The sequence below is a fragment of the Rattus rattus genome, chromosome 1 (genome assembly GCF_011064425.1).
Source record: "Rattus rattus isolate New Zealand chromosome 1, Rrattus_CSIRO_v1, whole genome shotgun sequence".
In the NCBI taxonomy this organism is placed as follows: Eukaryota; Metazoa; Chordata; class Mammalia; order Rodentia; family Muridae; genus Rattus; species Rattus rattus.
The window spans coordinates 156489705-156513474 of record NC_046154.1 but is presented as its reverse complement, the minus strand read 5'-3'; the positions used below and the strand labels follow the sequence as shown (position 1 = coordinate 156513474).

General features: G+C 38.5%; 1 protein-coding gene across 1 annotated transcript; it reads right to left on the bottom strand.

Annotated features, from left to right (window-relative positions):
* Positions 1 to 238: 238 nt before the first annotated feature.
* Positions 239 to 19897, bottom strand: LOC116889880 (vomeronasal type-2 receptor 116-like). Its single transcript, XM_032890704.1, has 5 exons — positions 19609 to 19897; positions 18453 to 19259; positions 17065 to 17292; positions 7676 to 7799; positions 239 to 1301 (listed from the first exon to the last, which is right to left on the bottom strand). Exons 1-5 carry the CDS (start codon positions 19885 to 19887, stop codon positions 376 to 378), a joined length of 2364 nt encoding a protein of 787 aa, XP_032746595.1. The 5' UTR covers positions 19888 to 19897; the 3' UTR covers positions 239 to 375.
* Between the last annotated feature and the right edge of the window lie 3873 nt (positions 19898 to 23770).

Below are 23770 nucleotides of genomic sequence, written 5' to 3'. Positions count from 1 at the left end.
GATCCTATAATCTAGACAGCATGGTTTTGTAATGTGGATCTGGTTGACAAGAGAAATGTATAGGAGAGTGAACTGTGAGCCTTTGAAGCTTCAAAATGTGGGTGAAGGTGATTGAAAGGTACTTTTTAATAATTTTTGAGGATCATAAAGTAGAGAGAAATTGTTAGAATGAAGTCACAGTTCACATATGGTCATACAAGAACAAGTATTTTATTGGTCAATACAACCATGTCACATATTTTACATAATTTGAAGCAATATCACCGGTCTGTCTCATGTGATCCTGTCCTCAAAGTCAAAGGACTAATTGTTTATATAGCAGGAGAAATGTCAACAATCAGACATTTTGTGCTAGGCCAATGTTTGTCTTGACTGCTATGTTTCAGGATTTTTACTCCTATGCTGTCTTTTTTCTCTGTTTAGAGGAAGTATGTTCCTCTCTGGTCTGAACAAAACAATGTAGCACTTAGGGACAAAGATTAGGGTTAGAATGCTTGCACTGGAAGCCAAGATAGAAAACATTTCCATAGCCACCCTGACCTTCCCAGTGGTGCTGTGGTAGACAGGGAGGAATGTGACCCAGACACTGCAGAACATCAGCATGCTGAAAGCCAGAGCCTTGGATTCATTAAATGTGTCAGGAAGATTCCTAGACATGAAAGCCAAGAGGTAACTACCAAAGGCCATGACTCCCAGGTAGGCCAGAGTACAGTAGAAGGCAATAGCTGAGCCCTTGTTGCATAGAATGATGATGTGCCCATGTTCAGAGTGAGCATCCATGTCAACAAATGGAGGAGATGTTCCCAGCCATATCCCAGAGAAAAGGATTTGCATCAGGGCACAAAGTGGAATGATGAACTGAGGGGCTCTTAATATCAGCAACCATCTTGTCTTTCTTCCTGGAGCAGTAATCTTGAATGCCATAACTACAGTGATAGTTTTGGCCAACACAGTGGATAGAGCCACAGTGAACAGAAGTCCAAACAAGTTCTGCTGTAGGATACATGTGGCTGTGTTTGGAAGTCCAATGAAGAGCAAGGGACAAAGGAAACAGAGAGTGAGAGTGATGAGCAGGATATAACTGAGAGATCTATTATTGGCCTTCACAATTGGAGTGTTTCTGTGGATTATAAAAACCCCAATAACAAGACCTGTGACAACAAAGAATCCCAGAGACATGAGTGTGAGTCCCATCCCCAAGGAATCATTATAATCCAGAAAGGTCATAGTCTTCTTCAGGCAGTGACTCTTCTCTGTATTTGCATAATGAGATTCAGGACACTTCACACACTGACCCACATCTGGTTGGAATGAAGTTGGTCATGAATGCATGGTCAAGTATTCCCTTTATCCTTATATGTTTTATAGTTCCAACTCATTGGGTTGTTGTTACAATCGTGTTCTCTTGTCAATTAGTTACAAAGAAATGGGTTCTAAGGTGAATGATCCCACAAATTTAGGTTTATACTCCTTTCATAAAACCCCAGGAACAAAAGCCCCTCCTGGATAAAAGGTACTTTTCCCATTACACAATATAAATTATCACTGAAGAAATCAGGCAGTATAATATAGAGGGAAAGTATAATATAGAGGGAAGAACTGAAGCTGAGGCCATGGGTACGGTGTTGGCTGCCCCGCTTCTACCATCCTCCTCAATCTGCTTTGTTACATACCTCATGAGCACCTCTTCAGAGGTCACACCAACACTATGAGCTAATCTAGACCACACGATCAGTAAAAACTAATATATCCAGTCCAGTACTTGAAAGCAGTTTTTAATTGTGCTTTTCTTTTGTCACATAAATCTAGACTGCATCAAATTGATAATGAACAGACCTGAAGCATCACATTACTACCATCCATTTATTTTAGCTGTATATTGAACTATTCTTATGTTTTCTCTGTTTTTTACCTTTGTTTCATTTAAATATTACAGTACAGTTGAAACATACATTTCAATCTTGAGAATACCAAATTATATCATAAAAGTTAATTCATATTGACCAAAGGAAAAAAATCAAGATGATATCTCAATTCTCAGTATTTATGATCCAAACACAAGGGTACCCACAGATGAAAATCAAATATTGCTAAGGCTTGAACCATACATCAAACTACACTCATTAATATTTAGAGATTTCAAAACATGATTCTTATCCATTGACAGATTATGCAGTCAAATCTAAACAGAAATGATAAAACTGAGAGACATCATGAACCAAATGGTCTTAATAGACACCTACAGAGTATTTCACTCAAACACAAAGGGATGTATTTTCTTCTTATCACCTCATGGATTCTTCTCCAAAATTGACCATATATTCAGTCATAAAGTAAGCCTTCACAGATAAAAGAAAATAGAAATATCACCGTTTTTCTTATCAGACAATCAGGTAGTAAACTGAACTTCAAGGACAACAAAAGAATCACCAGAAAACCTACAAACTCATGGAAATGAACATCTCTGTACATAATGATCTGTGGATCAGGGAAGTAATGTAGAAAATAATTTCTCAAAGTTAATGAAAATAAAGGGATGACATAGGCAAATTTATGATACACAAAGAAAACAGTGCTAAGAGGAAAGTTCATAGCAATAAGTGTCTCCATAAAGTGATTAGAAAGATCTTATATGAGCAATTTAAAAGCATATTTGAAATCTCTAATAAAAAACAGGAAAAGGCAGTGAAGAAGACAAGGCAAACAAATAATTAAATCAGGGCTGAAATCAATTTATTAGACAAAGAAAAGAATAAAAAGAGTTAATGAAGCCACAAACTAGTTGCTTGAGAAAATCATCAAGATAGACAAAACCTAAGTGAAAAAAACTAAAAGGCATAGAGACATAGCAAAATAAGTAAAAGAGAATCACAAAGGGTGACAAAACAACAGACAAGGAGAAAAATGAAGTAGTAATAATAATAATAATAACAATAATAATAATAATAATAGGTCTTACTTCAAAGTTTTTTCTAGTTCCATCCATTTGCGTAAGAATTTCATGAATTCGTTGTTTTTAATAACTGAGTAGTACCCCATTGTATAAATGAACCACATATTCTGTATACATTCCTCCATTGCAAATTATTTGGGTTCATCCTGAGTGAGGTAACCCAGTCACAAAAGAACACACATGGTATACACACATTGATTTGTGGATATTGGTCCAAAAGCTCAAAATGCCCAAGATACAATTCATAGACCACATGAAGCAGAAGAAGAAAGAAGACTCAAGTTTGGATGTTTCAGTCCTTCTTAGAAGGGGAAATCAAATAATCAAGGGAGGAATTTCAGAGGCAAATTGTAGAGGAGAGACTAAAGGAAAGGCCATAAGAGACTGCTTCACCTGGGGATCCATCCTACATTCAGACACCAAACTCAGACACTACAGTGGATGCCAAGAACTGTTTGCTGAGAGAAGCCTGATATGGCTGACTTCTAAGAGGTTCTGCCAGAGCCTGACAAATATGGAGGAATATGCTCACAACCAATCATTGGACTGAGCAAAGGGTCTCCAATGAAGGATCTTTACAAAGGGCTAAAAAAGCTGAAGAGGTTTGTAACACATAAGAAGAACAACAATATCAACCAACCAAACTCACCAGAGCTCCCCAGGGACCAAGCCACCAACAAAAGAGTACACATAGAGAGGCCCATGTCTCCACCCACACATGTAGCAGAGGATGGCCTTGTTGGCGTCAATGGGAGGAGAGGCCCTTGGTTCTGTGAACTCTCAATGCCCCTTGTAGCAGAATGCCAGTGTAAGGAGGCAGGAGAGAGGGGGTGGGTGGGACAGGGAGAACTCTCATAGTAGCAGGGAAAGGGGGTATGGGATAAGGATTTCTGATGGGGAAACTGAGAAAGGGGATAACATTTGAAATGTAAATAAAGAAAATATCCAACACAAAAATATCAGATTATGTGAATATAATTGGAAAGAAAGGAGTCAGATGGCATGATAATATACATAAGCAACCACAAATATTACACCAAAGAACACCTACAACTGATGAACACCTCTGGAAAATGGCTGAATACAAAATTGAATTTAAAAAATCAAACAAACAAGCAATAAAAACAAAAACTTAGTCTTCCTTAAAGCAAATGATAGATGAGCTGAGAAGGAAATTAGGCTAAAATGAACCCTTTACAATAGCCACAATTAGTATAAAATACCTTCTTGCAACTCTAGCCATGCAAGTCACAACCTATATGACAAGAACTTGGAATCACTGAAGAAAATAATTAAGAAATCAAAAACCAACCAGAGCTTCCAGGGACTAAGCCACTACCTAAAGACTATACATGGACTGACCCTGGACTCTGACCTCATAAGTAGCAATGAATATCCTAGTAAGAGCACCAGTGGAAGGGAAAGCCCTGGGTCCTGCTAAGACTGAACCCCCCAGTGAACTAGACTGTTGGGGGAGGGCGGCAATGGGGAGGGTTGGGAAGGAACACCCATAAGGAAGGGAGGGGAGGGGATGTTTGCCGAAACCGGGAAAGGGACTAACACTAAATGTATATAAGAAATACTCAAGTTAATTTTAAAAAAAAAAAAAAAAAAACCAAACAACAACAACAACTCTAAAAAAAAAAAAAAAAAAATCAGCAGAATCCCAACAGCATGGACATAAAGCAAATCACACATCAGAGAAAAAAAAAAAGAAATCAAAAAACAGAAAGATCAACCATGCTCTTGGAATGATAGGGTCATAATAATGAAAATGGCTATCTTACCAAAAGCAATCTATTGACACAATGCCATTCTCCAGCAATGGATTAGGCTCTAAGAAGTAGAATTCATAAATGGAAACATATGACAGTAAAAGTTTGTTTTAGGCAAAGGGCACTAGGAATAGGGACACCAACTCACAACAAAAATTTGACCCAAATTCTTCCTCTCTACAAGAAATGCAGAGACAAGGTGTTGGAGCAGACACTGAGGGAAGAGACAAACAATAAGTGGCCCCACTTGAGTCTTATCCCATGGGCAAATATCAGTCCATGGCATTATTAATAATAGTCGCTTATACTTGCAAAAAGAAGTCCAGCATAACTGTCCCCTGAGATGCTATATCTAGGTGATGACCGAAACAGATGCAGAGACCCACAGCCAAAATCCGCCCACCCCCCAATAAGTAACAGAGGAGCTGCTCAGTGTTCATGTGGATCCCTAACAATTAGAGAGAGGGCTATCGGGCTGAAGAGATGGCTCAGCCGTTAAAGGCTAGGCTCACGGGCTGGAGAGATGGCTCAGTGGTTAAGAGCACTGACTGCTCTCCCAGACTCCCTGAGTTCAAATCCCAGCAACCACATGGTGGCTCACAACCATCTGTAATGAGATCTGATGCCCTCTTCAGGTGTGGATGAAGACAACTACAGTGTACTTATATATAAATAAATAAATCTTTAAAAAAAAAAAAAAAAAGGCTAGGCTCACAACCAAAAATATAAGGGAGAGGGCTATCCCTAAAGCGGTTGCCCGTCTGTGAAATATGTTCTCCTAACAGGGCTATCTTCTATGGCCTCAATGGAAGAGGATGTGCATAGCCTTGTAGAGAGTTGATTTGATATGGTAGAGCCATAGGTGGGGGCCATAGCCTCTGAGTGTTGAAGTGGAGGATGGATGGGACTCTATGAGGATGGGACCCAGAGTGGAGGCTTGGATTTTGATGTAGAGTAAATAAAAAAAGGAAAATTGTCAGTTCACTTTCAGAAATGAGTTTTTTCGTGTTAGATATATATGCAAAATGGGATTTATTTCATGCAGCATACTGAATGAATCAACAAATAGCAAATCAACAGTAACTATAGCAAATCCTTTCCAATTATGCTTTCCATTCAACACTGAATAACAGTGCTCATTCTATAACCACTGATTGCAGCTATCTTGTGAGATCCTCATGTTTACTGGTATTATTTTGACACAGTAAACCAACGTGACCCAAGTTTTCCTGGAAATAATGATCCTATATTTCTATACCTTGGGCTTTGGGCTTTGACAGGAATGGGTAACAGAGCTTGGCATATTTACTCCAGCAACATTACATTCAGAAGCTGTAAAACTGAAGTTGCCTTGGAGACCCCAAGATACTTGAAATACAAGAGCCTTGAGTGAGATGCCACGGCTGTGGGCTATCTTCTGAGGAAAGCAGCTAACAGGGAGTGGAACCAGCCCAGGAGAAAGAAGTTTGTTGCAGTCAACAGAGATGAAAAAGCAGTTGAATATCTGAAGACCACTTTGATGTCAGACATGTTTGGAGTTTGGAGTTTGCCCGGCTGGAGTCCTGTCTTGCTTTGGAGACTATACTTAAAGGATTGGATAAATCTCAGAAGAGACTTTGAACTTTGGACTTGTTGAGACTTTGAACAGTGTTGAGACTGCTATAGACTATGGGGATTTTTGAATTTTGACTAAATCTGTTTTTATTATGCTTTGTTTAGATATGGCCCCCATAGACTCATATGTTTGAATAAGTTTATGGGAGTCAGGGAGTGAAATGTGGTGGTTTCTATATTTTCGGCCCAGAGAGTGGCACTAATAGAACATGTGGCCCCGATGGAGTAGGTGTGTCACTGTGGGTGTGGGTTTTAAGACTCTCATCCTAGCTGCCTGGAAGCCAGTATTCTGCTAGCAGCCTTCAGATAAAGATGTAGATCTCTCAGTTCCTCCTGCACCATGCCTGCCTGAATGCAGCCATGTTCCTGTCTTGATAATAATGAACCCCTGAACCTGTAAGTCAGCCCCAAATAAATGTTGTCCTTATAAGAAAAAAACATAAAACAAACAAAAAACCCATTACATTCACCTATATAATGGTGCATCTAAAGATGGTCATGGTCCAGGTTCTTATTTCAAAGACTTTCAGTGACCTTTCTACATACTTTTACTTTAGTTTCCAATAGTTCTGATGAGAATGTTTATGCACTAGTGAAATTCTGGTATTACTGAGTCAATGACTAACATCACATATTATAAACTTTGAGAGTACCACCAGCATTGAACTAGATATAATACTAGTTTCAAGATCACTAGTAAATACGCAAATATACAATATCTAAATCATTAATTCTTCATGGAAAATATGAATTAGGTTAATATATATTATGTGGATCATGCATTCCTTTTTAAATCATATTCCCTAAGTCTCTAGTTGTCATTGTCCTGCAGACGGTTCACAGTAATTTAATTTCTTTGTGTAATTTACTTTTACAAATCAATATATTGTGCTAAAAAAACTTGGGAAAAATATTGTAATTAAGTACATTTAGAATCTTTCAGGTCCCCATTATGAAATAAGACTGATGAACCTCTCATAGTGAAGCTGAAAATATCTAATTTTAAAAGAAACATAAGTGTAATCTGATTAAAATATGCTTTCAAAATTAGGAAGACTTATGCAATTCAGAATATTGTCAATTCAATTTTATGATGAAATCGAACTTTCGTCTTTGCATAGCAAAGTGACTTCTTGATCCCACAAAGCCTACAATGAATCAGAAGTGAATCACTCATACGTTTTACTTTAATAGAATATACAGGAAAAAATAGATTACTAAAATGAAATAAAGGAATGGTGATATTGTTTAAGCGCCTAATATTTTCCCTTACTGAATTTTGTCAGAGCACTGTAGAAAGGATGAGACACCCTCTGATAGGCTTGGCTTTTACCTGTCTCGTTGGAAATCTCTTTATCTGGGCAAGGAGCGCAGTCAAAGCAACAGGCAGGCTTGCTCTCCAGGATGACTTTCCTGTATCCAGGACTGCAGCTCTCACTGCATACAGACTTTGGAATCTGAAACATATTTAATACAAGATACAAAGTGTTTAGGTCTTAATCAGGTCCAAGTAAACTGTGTTTTATTCTACAGAATGTATATTAATTAAACCTTATATTCCAAATGCATGCTTCCATGTAGCATGATATACAAAGTACATTTTTAAAGTTAGGTCATAAGAACATGATACTTCGTAAGATTTGTAAAGATTTGGGATAGTAGAACCAACCTTATTATATCCTGCATTCCTTTAGCTAAGTATTGCTGACCTTCTCAAAATTGTTCTATCATCTTTGGCATTTGAATGAACATGGAAAATAAGTTTCATCAGCCACAGCCTTCACCCTCAAATTCCTGAAATCTTCTTAATATCCTAAAATCAATGCTGACATAGTGACCTGCCATGATGAATGTCACCCGCAGTTTGTGATGTTCAAACAAAATTTTTCGTTCCTCACATTTGTTGCTTACCTGTTTCCAACAAGACAGATAAGTATAAAAGAGACAACCTCTAACGTTGGTCTATTTTTCATAAAAGTCTTTTTTAAAAATTTTAATTAGACATCCTTTATTACATTCCAAATGTTATAGCCTTTCCCAGTTTCCTATCCATAAAACCCCAAAGCCAACCCCACCCTCTTTTTTTATTATGGTGTTTGCCCTCCACAATCACCCACCACTTCCACCTACACTGGACATTCCCCTACAATGGGGTATCCAGCCTTGGCAGGACCAAGGGCTTCTTCTCCCATTGATGCCCAACCAGGCCATGCTCTGCTACATATGAACCTGGAGCCATGGGTCTGTCCGCGTGCACTCTTTGGGTACTGGTTTAGTCCCTGGGAGCTCAGGTTGGTTGGTATTGTTGTTCATGTGGGGTTGCGGGGCCCTTCGGTCCTTCAATCCTTTCTCTAACGCCTCCAATTGGGACCCCGTTCTCAGTTCAATGGTTGGCTATGAGCATCCACCTCGGTATTTGTCATACTCTGGCAGAGCTGCTCACAAGACAGCTATATCAGCCTCCTGTCAGCACGTACTTAGCATCAGCAATATTGTCTGGGTTTGGTGGCTGTAAGTATATGGTCTGGATCCCCAGGTGAGGCAGTCTCGGAATGATCATTCCTTCAGTATCTCCTCCAAAATTTGTCTCCATATCTTCTCCTAGGAATATTTTTGTTCACTTTTTAGAAGGACTGAGGCATCCCCACTTTGGTCATCCTTCCTCTTGAGCTTCATGTGCTCTGTGGATTACATCTTGGGTAATTTGAGGTTTTGGGCTAATATACACTTATCAGTGAGGGCATACCATGTGGATTTCTCTGTGATTGGGTTACCCAACTCGGAATGATATTTCCTAGTCAATCCATTTCCCTATGAATTTCATGAAGTCATTGTTTTTGATAGCTGAGTAGTACTCCATTGTGTGGATGTACCACATTTTCTGAATACATTCCTCTGTTGAAGGGCATCTGGGTTCTTTCCAGTTTCTAGCTATTATAAATAAGGCTGCTATGAACATAGTGGAGCATGTATCCTTGTTTCATTTTGGAGCATCTTTTGGGTATATGTCCAGGAGAGGTATACTGGGTCTTCAAGTAGTACTATGTCCAATTTTGGATGGAACCTCAAAGAATGATTTCAAGAGCTGTTACCCAGCGTGCAATCCCACCAACAATGGAGGAGTGTTCCTTTTTCTCCACATCCTCACCAGCATCTGGTGATACCTGAGTTTTTGAACTTAACCATTCTGACTGGTATGAGGAGGAATTTCAGGGTTGTATTGATTTGTAATTTTCTGATGAATATGGATGTTGAATATTTCTTTAGGTGCTTCTTGGACAGTCAATATTCCTCAGTTGATAATTCTTTGTTTAGATCTCTACCCCATTTTTAATAGGGTTATTTGATTCTCTGTAGGCTAACTTCTTGAGTTCTTTGTATATATTGGATATTAGAACGTTATCAGATATAGGATTAGTAAAAAATCTTTTCCCAATCTGTTGGTTGCCGTTTTTTCCTAACAACAATGTCCTTTGCTTTACAGAAGCTTTGCAGTTTTATGAGATCCCATTTGTCCATTCTTGATCTTAGAGCATAAGCCATTGGTGTTCTGTTCAGGAAATTTTCCACAGTGCCCAAGTGTTCAAGGTTCTTCCTCACTTTTTCTATGAGTATGAGTGCATCTGGTTTTATGTGGAGGTCCTTGATCCACTTGGACTTGACCTTTGTACAGGGTGATAAGAATGGATCAAATTGAATTCTTCTACCTGCTGACCTCCAGTTGAACCATCATCATTTTTCCTAAATGCTATGTTTTTTCCACTGCATGGTTTTAACTCCTTTGGCAAAGATAAAGTGGCCATAGGTGTGTGGGTTCATTTCTGAGTCTTCAATTCAATATCACTGATCAACCTGCCGGTCTCTGTACCAATACCATACAATTTTTATCACTATTTTTCTGTAATACAGATTGAGGTCAGGGATGGTGATTCCCCAGAAGTTCTTTAATTGTTAAGGATAGTTTTTGCTATCCTGAATTTTTGGTTATTGAAATGAATTTGCAAATTGCTCTTTCTATCTCTATGAAGAATTGAGTTGGAATTTTGATGGGGATTGCATTGATCTGTAGATTGGTTTTGGCAAGATGGCCATTTTTACAGTAGGAATCCTGCAAATTCACAAGCATGAGACATCTTTCCATCTTCTGATATCTTTTATTTCTTTCTTCAGAAACTTGAAGTTTTTTGTCATACTGAACTTACATTTCCTTGGATAAAGTCACACCGAGGTATTTTATGTTATTTGACTGTTATGAAGGGTGTCATTTCCCTAATTTCATTCTCAGCCTGTTTATTCTTTGACTATGGGAAGGCTATGGATTTTTCCAGCCACTTTGCTAAATTTGTTTATCAAGATTAGTACATCTCTGGTGGATCTTTTGGGGTCCCTTAAGTGTACTATCATACCTGTATATAGTGATATTTTGACTTCTTCCTTTCCAATGAGTATCCCTTTGACCTCCATTTGTTGTCTGACTGCTCTGGCTAGGACTTCAAGTACTATACTGAATAAGTAGGGAGAGAGTGAGCAGCCTTGTCTAACCCCGTATTTTTGTGAGATTGCTTCAAATTTCTCTCGATTTAGTTTTATGTTGGCTACTGGTTTGCTGTATATTGCTTTTACGATGTTTAGGTATTGATCTTGAATTCCTGATCTTTCTTAGTCTTTTAACATGAAGGGGTGTTGAATTTTATCAAGTGCCTTCTAAATATTTAATGAGAAGATCTTCTGGGGTTTTTTTGTCTTTTTTACATGTGTTATGTTGATGGATATCCCTATATTGAACATCCTTGCATCCCTGAGATTAAGCCTACTTGATCATGCTGGATGACTCTTTTGATGTGTTCTTTGATTTGGTTTGTGAGAACTTTATTGAGTACTTCCATGGTGATATTCATAAGGGATATTGGTCTGAAGTTCTCTTTTTTGTTAGGTCTTTGTGTGGTTTAGGTATAATGAAATTGTGGCTTAGTAAAAGGAATTGGGTAGTGTCCCTTTTGTTTCTATTTTGTGGAATGGTTTGGACAGTATTGGTATTAGGTCTTCTATGAAGGTCTGACATAATTCTCAACTAAACCCATCTGTTACTGGGGTTCTTTGGTTTGGGAGAATCTTAATAACTGCTTCTATTGGAGTTTTTGGACTGTTTAGATGGTTTATCTGATCTTGATTTAACTTTGGTACCTGAATATTGTCTAGAATATTGTCCACTTCATCCAGATTTTCCAATTTTAATGAATATAAACTTTTGTAGTAGATCTGATGATTTTTTGAATTTCTTCAGATTCTGTTTTTATGTCTCCCTTTTCATTCCTAATATTGTTAATTTGGATGCTCACACTCTGCCCTCTGATTAGTCTAGATAAAGGTTTGTTTTTCTTGTTGATTTTCTCAAAGAATCAGCTCCTGGTTTTGTTGATCCTTTGTTTAGTTCTTTTTGTTTCTACTTGGTTGATTTCAGCCCTGAGTTTGATAATTTCCTGCCGTCTATTTTTATTGGGTGTATTTGCTTCTTTTTGTTCTAGAGCTTTTAGGTGTGCTGTCCAGCTGTTCTTGTATGATCTCTCCTGTTTCTTTTTGGAGGCACTCAGAGCTATGAGTTTTCCTCTTAGCACTGTTTTTTTTTTTTTTTTTTTTTTTGGAGCTGGGGACCGAACCCAGGGCCTTGCGCTTCCTAGGCAAGCGCTCTACCACTGAGCTAAATCCCCAACCCTTAGCACTGTTTTCATTGTGTCTCATAAGTTTGGGTATGTCGTGCCTTCATTTTCATTAAATTTTAAAAAGTCTTTAATTTTTTCTTTATTTCTTCCTTGAGCAAGTTATCATTGAGTAAAACATTATTAAATTTCCACGTGTATGTGGGCCTTCTGTCATTTTTATTACTGAAGACCAACCTCAGTCGTGGAGATCTGATACGATGCATGCCGTTGTTTCAAACTTCTTGTATCCGTTGAGGCCTGTTTTGTGACCGATTATATGGTCAATTTTGGAAAAGGTACTGTGAGGTGCTGAGAAGAAAGTATATTCTTTTGTTTTAGGATGAAATCTTGTATAAATATCCATTAAATCCATTTGGTTCATAATTTCTGTTAGTTTCTTTATGTCTCTATTTAGTTTGTGTTTCCATGATCTGTCCATTGAGAAGAATGGGGTATTGAAGTTTCCCACTATTATTTTTGGAGTACATGATGTGTTTTGAATTTTAGCAAGATTTTTTCATGAATATAGGCACTCTTGCATTTGGAACATAGTTATTCAGGATTGGGATTACATCTTGGTGGCCTTTTTCTTTTGAGGTATATGAAATGTCCTTTCTTATCTTTTTTGATAACTTTTGATTGAAAGTCTATTTTATTCCATAATAGAATGCCTACTCCAGCTTGTTACTAGAGGCCATTTTTTGGAAATTTTTTTCCAGCCTTTTACTCTGAGGTAGTGTCTGTCTTTGTCACTGAGGTGTGTTTCCTGCATGCAGCAAAATGTTGGATGGTCCTTCTTTATCCAGTCTGTTAATTTTTGTGTTTGTGTTGGAGAATTGAGTCCATTAGTGTCTAGAAATGTAAGGAATAGTGATTGTTGTTTCCTGTTACTTTTGTTGTTAGAGGTGGAATTATGTTTGTGTGGTTCTCTTCGTTTGGGTTTGTTGCAACAAGATTAATTTCTTGCTTTTTCTAGGGTATAATTTCCCTCCTTGTGTTGTAGTTTTCCATCCATTATTTTTTGTTGGGCTGGATTTGTGGAAAGATACTGTGTAAATTTGGTTTTCTCGTGCAATATCTTGGTTTCTCCATCTATGTCAATTGAGAGTTTTGCTGAATTTTGTACCCTGGGCTGTCCTTTGTGTTCTCTTAGGGTCTGCATGTCATTTGCCTGGGATCATCTGGATTTCATAGTCTCTGGTGAGAATTCTGGTGTAATTCTGATCAGTCTCCCTTTGTAAGTTACTTAAAAATTTTTCCCTTACTTCTTAGTTTTGTGACTTTGGTGTTTTGACTATTATGTGATGGGAGGAATTTCTTTTCTAGTCCAGTCTATTTTGGAGTTCTGTAGGCTTCTTATATGTTTATGGGCATCTCTTTCTTTTTGTTGCGGAAGTTTTCTTCTATAATTTTCTGGAACATATTTACTGGTCCTTTAAGTTGGGAATCTGTTCTCTCTTCTATACCTATTTTCCTTAGGTTTGATCTTCTCATTGTATCTTAGATTTCCTAGATGTTTTGGATTAGGAGTTGTTTGCATTTTACATTAACAGTTGTATCAATATTTTCTATGGTATCTTCTGCCCCTGAGAATCTCTCTTCTATCTCTTGTATTCTGTTGGTGATGCTTGAATCTATAACTCCTGATCACTTTCCTAGGTTTTCTATCTCCAGGGTTGTCTCCCTTTGTGTTTTCTTCATTGTTTCTATTTCCATTTTTAGATCCTGGATGGTTTTGTTCAATTCTTTCACCTATTTGGTTGTGTTTTCCTGTAATTCTTTAAGGAACTTTTGAGTTTCCTGTTTAAGAGCTTCTACTTGTTTACCTGTGTTGTCCTGTATTTCGTTAGGGGAGTTGTTTATGTCCTTCTTAAAGTCCTCTATCGTCATCTTGAGATGTAATTTTAAATCCAAATCTTGCTTTTCCTGTGTTTTTGGATATCCATAATTGGCTTTGGTGGGAGAACTTTGTTCTGATGTTGCCAAGAAGTATTGGTTCCTGTAGCCTAAGTTCTTAGGATTGCCTCTCACTATCTGGTTGCCTCTGGTTTTAGCTGGTCTTGTTGTCTCTGACATTGGCTTGAGCCTTCTATAAGTCTGCATGCCAGCACTTCTGAAGACAAGCTTTCTCTTTGCCTCTCACCATCTGGTTGTCTCTGGTGTTAACTGGTCTTGCTGTCTCTGACATTGGCTTGAGGATTATGTAAGTCTTCCAGTCAGCACTCCTGAATACCAGCTTTTTCCCAGCAGGATCTAGGTCCAGAGAGCTCTGGGACCTGGTAAGCTCCAAGTACAGGCAGAAACTAGGAGGATCCTGTTTCAGATTTCTCCTGGGTTCATGTGTCCTCAGGGCTCCAGGCAAGTTCCTGGGAGCAGGTTACCTCTGCTCTCAGATGTTTCAGTGCTTTTGGTGACAGTTTTTCAGCTCTTGGCACAGACAGAGACCACAAGGGTCCTCTCCCTGGCTATTCCTAGGTTCCTATGTCCAGAGGGCTCTAGGAGGGTGCTTCTTGGGCCAGGAATGTGAGCAGAATTGGTGTTCTCCCCTGTGTTCCAGAATTGTCTGCACTTCTGAGAGTCTAGCTCTCTCCCACACAAGATTTGTGTACAGAAAGCTGTGGTACCAGGTCTGCTCCAGGCAAAGGCAGGAACCTGGAGGATCCTGTCTCAGACTGTTCAACAGTTTGTGTGTCTTGAGGGCTCCAGGCAGATCCCTCAGAGCAGAAATGGTAGTATTACTTCTGCTCTCAGGTTTGTAAGAAGTCCTGGAGCCTGGCTTTCAACTCTGGGCGAAGGCAGAAAAAGAAGGATCCTGTTCCTGACTACTCCTTGGTTCCTGTGTCCAGAGGGCTCTAGGCTAGTCCCTCTTGGGACAGAAATGTGAGTAGAAGTGTGTTCTCCCCTGAGTTCACATGATTTTCTTCACTTTTGAGAGTCCTGCTCTCTCTGCCATGGCATTTGGTTACAGAATGCTGTGGGACTTGGTCAGCTCTGGGTGCAAGCAGAAACCGGAAGGATCTTCTCCCCAACTGTTCCTAGGTTCCTGTGCCCAGAGGGCTCTAGGCAGGTTCCTCTTAGGCCAGAAATGTGAGGAGAAGTGGTATTATTCCATGAGCTTTTGGGATTGACTGCACTATGGGAATTCAGCTCTCTCCCCTATTGGTAAAAGTCTTTATTTTTTTTCGGAGCTGAGGACTGAACCCAGGGCCTTTCGCTTGCTAGGCAAGCGCTCTACCACTTAGCTAAATCCCCAACCCTAAAAGTCTTAAAAAGCAAAGTCCACCTGAAAATTCACTGTGATTATCTAAGATAATGTAAGTATCAAATAATATAAGTATAAGAAAACTGTAGTCCTATACTTTCTCCTGTGAAAACATAACATGCAAATAGCAAATTCAGGGCAGAAAGTTTTATCATCAATGGAAATGAATAACAGGAATTAAAGTAGAAAACTTGAGAAAGTAATAGAAATAGAGACCACATAGTATTTCTGCTTGCTGTCTTGCTAATCAAGACCTTCTCAACTTTAATTCTAAAACAACTAAAGACATCCTGTCACCACTCTGGTTTCTCAGGGTCATTGGTGATGTTAGTCATTTTTCCATTAATTAGTGTTTTGTACATTTTATATACATAATCATCCCCTCTCAAACACTCACTTCCCCTACCACCTTCCCTTCTGTGCTGAGAGGGTGGAAGCCCTCTGGATATCCTGCCACACTGGTGCATCAAGTGTTTCCAGGGGTAGCCTCAACCTCTTCTGCTGTAACCAAACTAGACAAACAGTTGTGGAATTTATTCCACAGAGAGGCATCAGTTTAAGGACAGACCCTATACCAGATGTTGAGGAACCTACATGAATATTGAGCTGCAAATCTGCTATATATGATGGGGGAGGGATTAGGACTAGCCCATATATCCTTTTTGATTGGTGCCTCAATCTGTCTGAGCCCTAAGTGTTGAGGTTTTTCTGGAAATCTGATCCCCTTTTGAGGCCTCAGTTCTTCCACAAGATTTCATGAGCTCTGTCCTGTGTTAGACTGCTGAGTTGAGCCTCTAAGGGGACAGTTATGCTACCTTCTTGTCTGCAAGTATAACAGAATGTCATTAATTGTGTCAGGGATTGATACTTGCCCCTTAGATATTTCTTATGTTGGGTCTAGAATTGTTTGGCCAGTTTCCCTGTCTCTGCTCCATTGCTGCATTCCTGTTAGAACAAATTCTGGGTCAAAAATTTTGTGGGTGTGTTGATGTCCTTCTCTTGCCACTTCATGTGCTGCTTAACTATAGGATGTATCCTCTTAATGTTCCATATCCCCACTGCTATTCATCTCAGCTATGGTGGGATTTTGGTAGGAGTTGTATTCTAGCTGTAGATCCCTTTACTAATTTTATGGGATTTTGATAACAGTCAAAATTGTCCATCTTCACTATTATACTCCAACTTTTCCAAGATCATGGAAGATCTTTCCACCTTCTGGCATATTCTTTCTTTATAAATTTCTTTCTTCTGGGACTTGAAATTATTTTTATATGTCTTTAACTTGCTTCAGTAGAGTTACACCAACATATTTTATGTTATTTGTGACTATTGCTTATAATGTTTTTTCACTAATTCCTTTCAACTCCAATCTCATTTTAATATTCGCTTATATGTAAGCCCTGTTTCAGGATAATACTTGACAGGTTTTGTTTCATGCAAGAAGTTGAGATATATTTTTCCTACTATGATTCCTCTTCCCAGGTAACTGCAATTTTTGCCATTTTGAAAAAATAACTAAGATACTTGAAATCAATATATACATTCTGACAGATTTTTTGTAAGAATTATGTCAGAAATGACTAATTCATACCCTTCATTTAAATGACAAAACACATCCACTGCAAGAGCAATCAATAAAATCTTAATATTGGTAGTTATGTTTGTACTGAAGGGGTCAATATTATGAAACAAGAGTCATTAGATTCAGAATCATACATTATTTCCATACATTAGAATCTTTTAAATAAGAAACACACCAACCTCTGTAAATCCTATGGGCCAGTTAATTGTGTGTTCAGATATCGAAAGTTGTTCCCCCTTGGGAGCACTTGGAGCAAATGTACCCACTTTCACTAATAAGGAAAGACCTGTTGGGAAATTCCAAACATTGGAAATATCATACTCTGCATCCATCTTCTTTTTCCAGTCCAGAATCACATGATCATCAACAGAATTTATCAGCTGAATGTTCTTCAGAAAAGGGTGAAGCTAAAAGATATATGAAATCCTAAGCTGAAGTTACACTTATATATCTATAATTGAATTAAGGAAATGCTACTTCCAGAATCTAATGTATCTTGTTAATGCTGTTTTAATTAATTTTCATGGCATTAAACAAAGGAAAACTTAGGAGAAAATAACTGTAATGTGGTCTCTACAATGTCAGTTTTTAGAGAACGTACTTTCATGGAACCCATAGATACACAGGTGATCTGCATATTTCACTGCCTGAGAGTGCCTCATGTTCTTTTTTTTTTTTTTTCGGAGCTGGGGACCGAACCCAGGGCCTTGCCCTTCCTAGGCAAGTGCTCTACCACTGAGCTAAATCCCCAACCCCTCCTCATGTTCTTAAGAATAAAATGAGACACAAATGCCACAAGATCCAAAGACTCAAAATTCAAAACTACCATGAAACATGCCTCTCAAGCCAACTAGAACAGGGCAATTCCACAAGGCTTGATAGTCAATGACTCAGGTTTCAGTTAATTCCAGATGCAGTAAAATTGACAACTAAGACTAGCCATCATAACTAACTATAGGTAATGCTGTAAAACAATAAATTATTCTTATTTCTCTGAAGCTATAAATTCTCTAACCAACAGTTTCATTGTCTTTACCCTCTAACCACCTTGTCATTGGTAATTACCATTCCACTTCAGAAATACCCTCTGTAATTCTGATCTATATTTTCTTTGCCTATTTTTCTTATTCATTTTAATTTTTTATTCAGTTTCATCCTGATTGCAGCTCCTCCTTCCAGGTTCACTCTTGCATAACCCCTCCACCTCATTGCCATTGCCTTCTCTTCTGAAGGTGGAGACTCCCTGAGTGTTCACCACCCTGGGACATCAAATCTCTGCAGAGCTAGGTACAACCATGAAAGTTTGGGTTTTTCTACTTAGAAATTATCAAGAAATATTTTTGCACTTGTTACCAAAAGCAGAATTATTCTGTTGAGTGAAGTTTTCTGTAGGTCCACTCATCATGTACATAGACATTAAAGTACACTGATATCTTAGCACTGAAATATATACTACCACATATAGATCATTAAATGGACAATAAGAAATAATCATAACTAGTTTGAGAGCTTTTAAAGCATCTGATGTCATGTCATTGCTGTTAAAATACAATTAAAGGCACATTACCTGCCAAGGAAATAATATAGTCCTATCTTTATTATCCTGTGGTTGAATTTCTACTTGATGGAGAGCCTTCTCATGGAGACTGTGGGCCACTGCATACACAGCATTGTACACATTGTAACTCTCTTCAGTCATGACCAGCTCAAAAACACCCCCTGGCAACAATTCCAAAGAGGCATTGGGTATACAGTTTTCAAAAATTTTACAACCAGAATGCAAAAGTGGACAATTGAAATACTGGTTCCACAAGATGTGAAGAAAAATGTCTTCTGGGTACTTGATAGGGGTGACTTCCTGCATAAAATTTGTGAAATCAGAAATCTCCCCATGATGGGGTGAGAAAGTGAGAGTGCCATGGGCCAATTCTAACATGGTATATTGTTCAATTTTTTGGCCAACCCATTTTGAGGTTATAACCCAAATCTTTTTCATTTCATACTTTCTGTGTTTACTTTGTATTACAATTAATTGAAAAGCAAAATGTCCATAAACTATAATCACATTTGCTGATGACTCTAGAGTCTGCATCTGATTGTGGGTTAGCGGACAATGCAATGATTCCCCAAAAAATATTACTGTTTCCACAAAGGCTATGCAGATTTTATTCTTGTCCAGCTCCTTGCTTAACTCTGATAGAAACTGAGAACCTCTGTTGTCATCTGTGATGAGCAGCCCCACCCAGGTCCAGTTGAAATGAAGCATCAAAGAGGTGATACCACAGAACAAAGGTGTGTCTTTGGGGGCCACCTGGTACACAGATGGAAACTGGTTTCTGTCTATCTGAACAGGATCACACGGCCCAAAATTAAGCTGAAAGAAATACAGTCTTTTCAAAAGGAGAACAAGAATTGCCATTAAAGCATGCTTAGTCTTAAGAAAACAGATTTGAAATTTTGAAGTTTAAATTATGCTCAATATTCCTTAATGTCAAATCCCACTTCTTGAGTGTTTTCAGTAAATTACTGAAAAGTCTCAAGGTTTCAAAATACCTTGTGTACTGTTCATCATTCCTACTGTATTCAAAAGCAAACAGAGAAAGAAAAGAATGTATCTCTGTCTCTTTCACAGCAAATAATCAAAATCTCTCCTTTTGTTTTGCACACAGGAGGTATCTGAGAAACAGACCTGGCTGCCCATCACTCACATGACTTGAACTCACCTGAGGAAATTTGTAAATGTCCAACAAAGTCCCAAAGGTCTCAGATGTTTTCCGTGATATTCCAGTAAGCGCAGCAGCTGATTTGCTATCCTTTCTGCAGGTGTAATTAGGGATGAATTTGCTCAAGCCTGTGAGCCAAGATAGTGCACTCCTCAGAATATTCCGTTCAAAATATGGCAGATTATAAATCTCAAGTCCCAGAGAGGTGTTTGGTAAAATATGGGACTTCACATTGATCTCATTGATCGCAAATATCATGGCCAAAACAAGTTGGTACATTTGTGCATTTATCCTGCAAAGAAATATCACAGCGTTCATATAGGGAACTCATAATAATTGTACCTACAACTTTAGTGCAATGGCTTTGATAGTCTGAAAGTTTGTATTTGCTTAGAAAGCACGCTTTTATGTCTACCAAAAAATTCTTTCAATGTAAATATTGTGCTACATAACATTTGTAGTTTATGAAATACTGAAAAGTAATAATTGTTATTTTTTCAGACCCGCATCTCTAACTTCTGGATGTGGAAATGTATTATTCTACCATTAAATGAAGTAGACATGTTCAAAAATTATCCACTCTTATTGTCTTTCAGCCTCCAAAAGTTTGTAAAAAATTGGGACAACATTAAGTCATCATACTTTTTATTTGTGGCAGTATTTCTGTCTCTGGTGCAGTTAGATATACATCTGCTGTGGGCAACATAGTTCAATGCTTGTTCATCAAATGCAAAAGAAAACATCCTATCTTGGCCTTGTTTTTAGCCCTCTTGAGATTATATGTCTTTGTTGTTACCTTTATATATGTCATGGGAGATTCTTGGAGTTTTCCATATCATCTTCCCATCTCATTATAAGAATACTTCTAAATAACTGGGTAATGCCATTCCCAGTGTGATGTGATCTCTGTGAATCTGAACTCACATTATCACATGTATTGCAAGAACTTTCTTTGCTGTAGCATTCTATAACTTTTACAATAATGTTATCTAGTGAATAATTATAGAATTATACTTGGGAAGGTAAATTGACACATATATATGGAGACAATTATAACTTCAATGTATAATGATCAAAAAGGAAGGCTTCATTAGTCTTTTTTGAATATTTTTATGTTTTTACATTTCAAATGTTATCCCCTTTTCCCAGTCCCCCATACCTCCTTACCACTTCTCCTCTTCTAAGAAGATGTTCCCATTCCAACCCACACACTCCCACCTCAACGCCCTGGCATTTCCATACACTAGGGAAGCAAGCTTTCACAGGACCAAGGGCTTCTCCTCTGTTGATGCCAAACAATGCTATCCTAGGCTACATATGTGGCTAGAGCCATGGGTCCCTCCATATGTATTCTTTGGTTGGTGGTTTAGTTACTGGGGGGTCTGGTAAGTTAATACTGTTGTTCAACCTATGGGATTGCAAACCCATTCAGCTCCTTCAGTCATTTCTCTATCTCCCCCTTTGGGGTCCCCATGCTCAGTCCAATGGTTAGCTACAAGCAACTTCATCTGTCAGGAAGGTTCTGGCAGAGCCTCTCAGGAGACATCCATATCAGTCTCCTGTCAAGGAGCACTTCTTGGCATCAGCAATAGTGACTGAGTTTGGTGGCTGCATATGGAATGGATTTCCAGGTGGGGAAGACTCAGGATGACATTTTCTTTAGTCCCTGCTCCATTCCTTGTCCCTGTATTTCCTCTTGTGAGTATTTGGTTCTCCCTTCTAAAAATGATTAAAGCATCCACAATTTGGTTTTTCTTCTTCTTGAGCTTAATATGGTCCATGAATTGTTTCTTGGGTATTGTTTCCAAGCTTTTGGGCTAATATCCATTATCAGTGAGTGCATACCATGTGAGTTCTTTTGTGACTGGGTCATCTCACTCAGGATGATATTCAATCCATTTGCCTAAGACTTTCATGTAATCATTCTGTTTAATAGCTGAGTAGTACTACATTGTGTAAATATACCACATTTTCTGTATCCATTCCTCTGTTAAAGGGCATCTGGGTTCTTTCCAGCTTCTGGCTATTATAAATAAGGATGCTATGAACATAGTGGATCATGTGTCCTTGTTATATGTTGGGGCATCTTTTGAGTGTATGCCCAGGAGTGATATGTCTGGGTCCTCAGGTAGTTCTATGCTGACTTTTCTGAGGAAACACCAGACTGATTTCCAGAGTGGGATTTACGAGCTTTCAATCCCATAAGCAATGGGGCAGTGTTCTTAGGCTTCATTATTCTTAAATTTTGTAAAATTGGTCTTTAGTGGTGGAACTATAGTTCTTGTATATATAACGACAATATTAAAAGCACAATAAAATGTTTCTTTTTCTCTTGTTGGAAATATACTTTGGGAAAGAAACTAATTCATTGAAGATGATGTGAAAACGAAATGGAGACTGCATTCCACATTCCAGTCTTGGTGTTGTACCATTTTAAAAGGAGAGCTGGATGAGAATTTTTTTTAATTTTTATTTTTATTTAATCTTTATTAACTTGAGTATTTCTTATTTACATTTCGATTGTTATTCCCTTTCCCAGTTTCTGGGCCAACATCCCCCAAACTCCTCTCCCTCACCTTCTATATGTGTGTTCCCCTCCCCATCCTCTCCCCATTACCACCCTTCTCCCAACAATCACATTCACTGGGGGTTGAGTCTTGGCAGGACCAAGGGCTTCCCCTTCCACTGTTGCTCTTACTAGGCTATTCATTGCTACCTATGAGGTTGGAGCCCAGGATAAGTCCATGTATAGTCTTTGGGTAGTGGCTTAGTCCCTGGAAGCTCTGGTTGCTTGGCATTGTTGTTCATATGGGGTCTCAAGCCCTTCAAGCTGTTTCACTCCTTTCTCTGATTCCTTCAACAGGGGTCCCGTTCTCAGGTCAGTGGTTTGCCACTGGCATTTGCCTATGTATTTGCTGTATTCTGGCTGTGTCTCTCAGGAGAGATCTACATGTGGTTCCTGTCAGCCTGCAATTCTTTGCTTCATCCATCTTATCTAGTTTGGTGGCTGTATATGTATAGGTCACATGTGGGGCAGGCTCTGAATGGGTGTTCCTTCTGCCTCTGTTCTACACTTTGCCCCCCTATTCCCTCCCAATGGTATTCTTGTTCCCATTTTAAAGAAGGAGTGAAGCATTTGCATTTTGGTCATCCATCTTGAGTTTCATGTGTTCTGTGCATCTAGAGTAATTCTAGCATTTGGGCTAATATCCACTTCTCAATGAGTGTATACCATGTGAGTTTTTTCTGTGATTGGGTTACCTCACTCAGGATGATATGTTCCAGTTCCATCCATTTGCCTACAAACTTCGTAAACTCATTGTTTTTGATAGCTGAGTAATATTCCATTGTGTAGATGTACCACATTTTCTGTATCCATTCCTCTGTTGAAGGGCATCTGGGTTCTTTCCAGCTTCTGGCTATTATAAATAAGGCTGCTATGAACATAGTGGAGCATGTGTCTTTGTTACATGTTGGGGCATCTTGTGGGTATATGCCCAAGAGAGGTATAGCTGGGCCCTCAGGTAGTTCCATGTCCAATTTTTTGAGGAACCTCCAGACTGATTTCCAGAATGGTTGTACCAGTCTGCAATCCCACCAACAATGGAGGAGTGTTCCTCTTTCTCCACATCCTCACCAGCATCTGCTGTCACCTGAGTTTTTGATCTTAGCCATTCTCACTGGTGTGAGGTGGAATCAGGGTTGTTTTGATTTGCATTTCCTTTATGACTAAAGATGTTGAATATTTTCTTTAGGTGTTTCTCCTTCCATTTGGCATTCCTCAGCTTGCATTCTTTTTAGCCTCTGAACCCCATTTTTTAATATGGTTATTTGTCTCCCTTTGGTCTAACTACTTGAGTTATTTGTATATTTTGGATATAAGCCCTCTGTCAGTTGTAGGATTGGTAAAGATCTTTTCCCAATCTGTTGCTTGCTATTTTTCCTAACAACAGTGTCCTTTGCCTTACAGAAGCTTTCCAGATCCCATTTGTGAGATTCTTGATCTTAGAGCATAAGCCATTGGTGTTTTGTTCAGGAAACTACTAAACTTGATTAAAAAAAAAAAAAAAAAAAAAAACTTCAGCAAAGTGGCTGGGTATAAAACCTCAATTAAATATAGATGGAGAAACTATTCCACAGACAAAACCAAATTTCCAACATA

Coding starts and splice junctions, on each gene's coding strand:
- LOC116889880 (XM_032890704.1), bottom strand. CDS start 19,887: ATGTACCAACTTGTTTTGGCCATGATATTTGCGATCAATGAGATCAAT. Junction 19,260..19,608: donor ACATTTACAAATTTCCTCAG/GTGAGTTCAAGT, acceptor TATTTCTTTCAG/CTTAATTTTGGGCCGTGTGA. Junction 1,302..7,675: donor AGAGATTTCCAACGAGACAG/GTAAAAGCCAAG, acceptor CATTCCAACCAG/ATGTGGGTCAGTGTGTGAAG.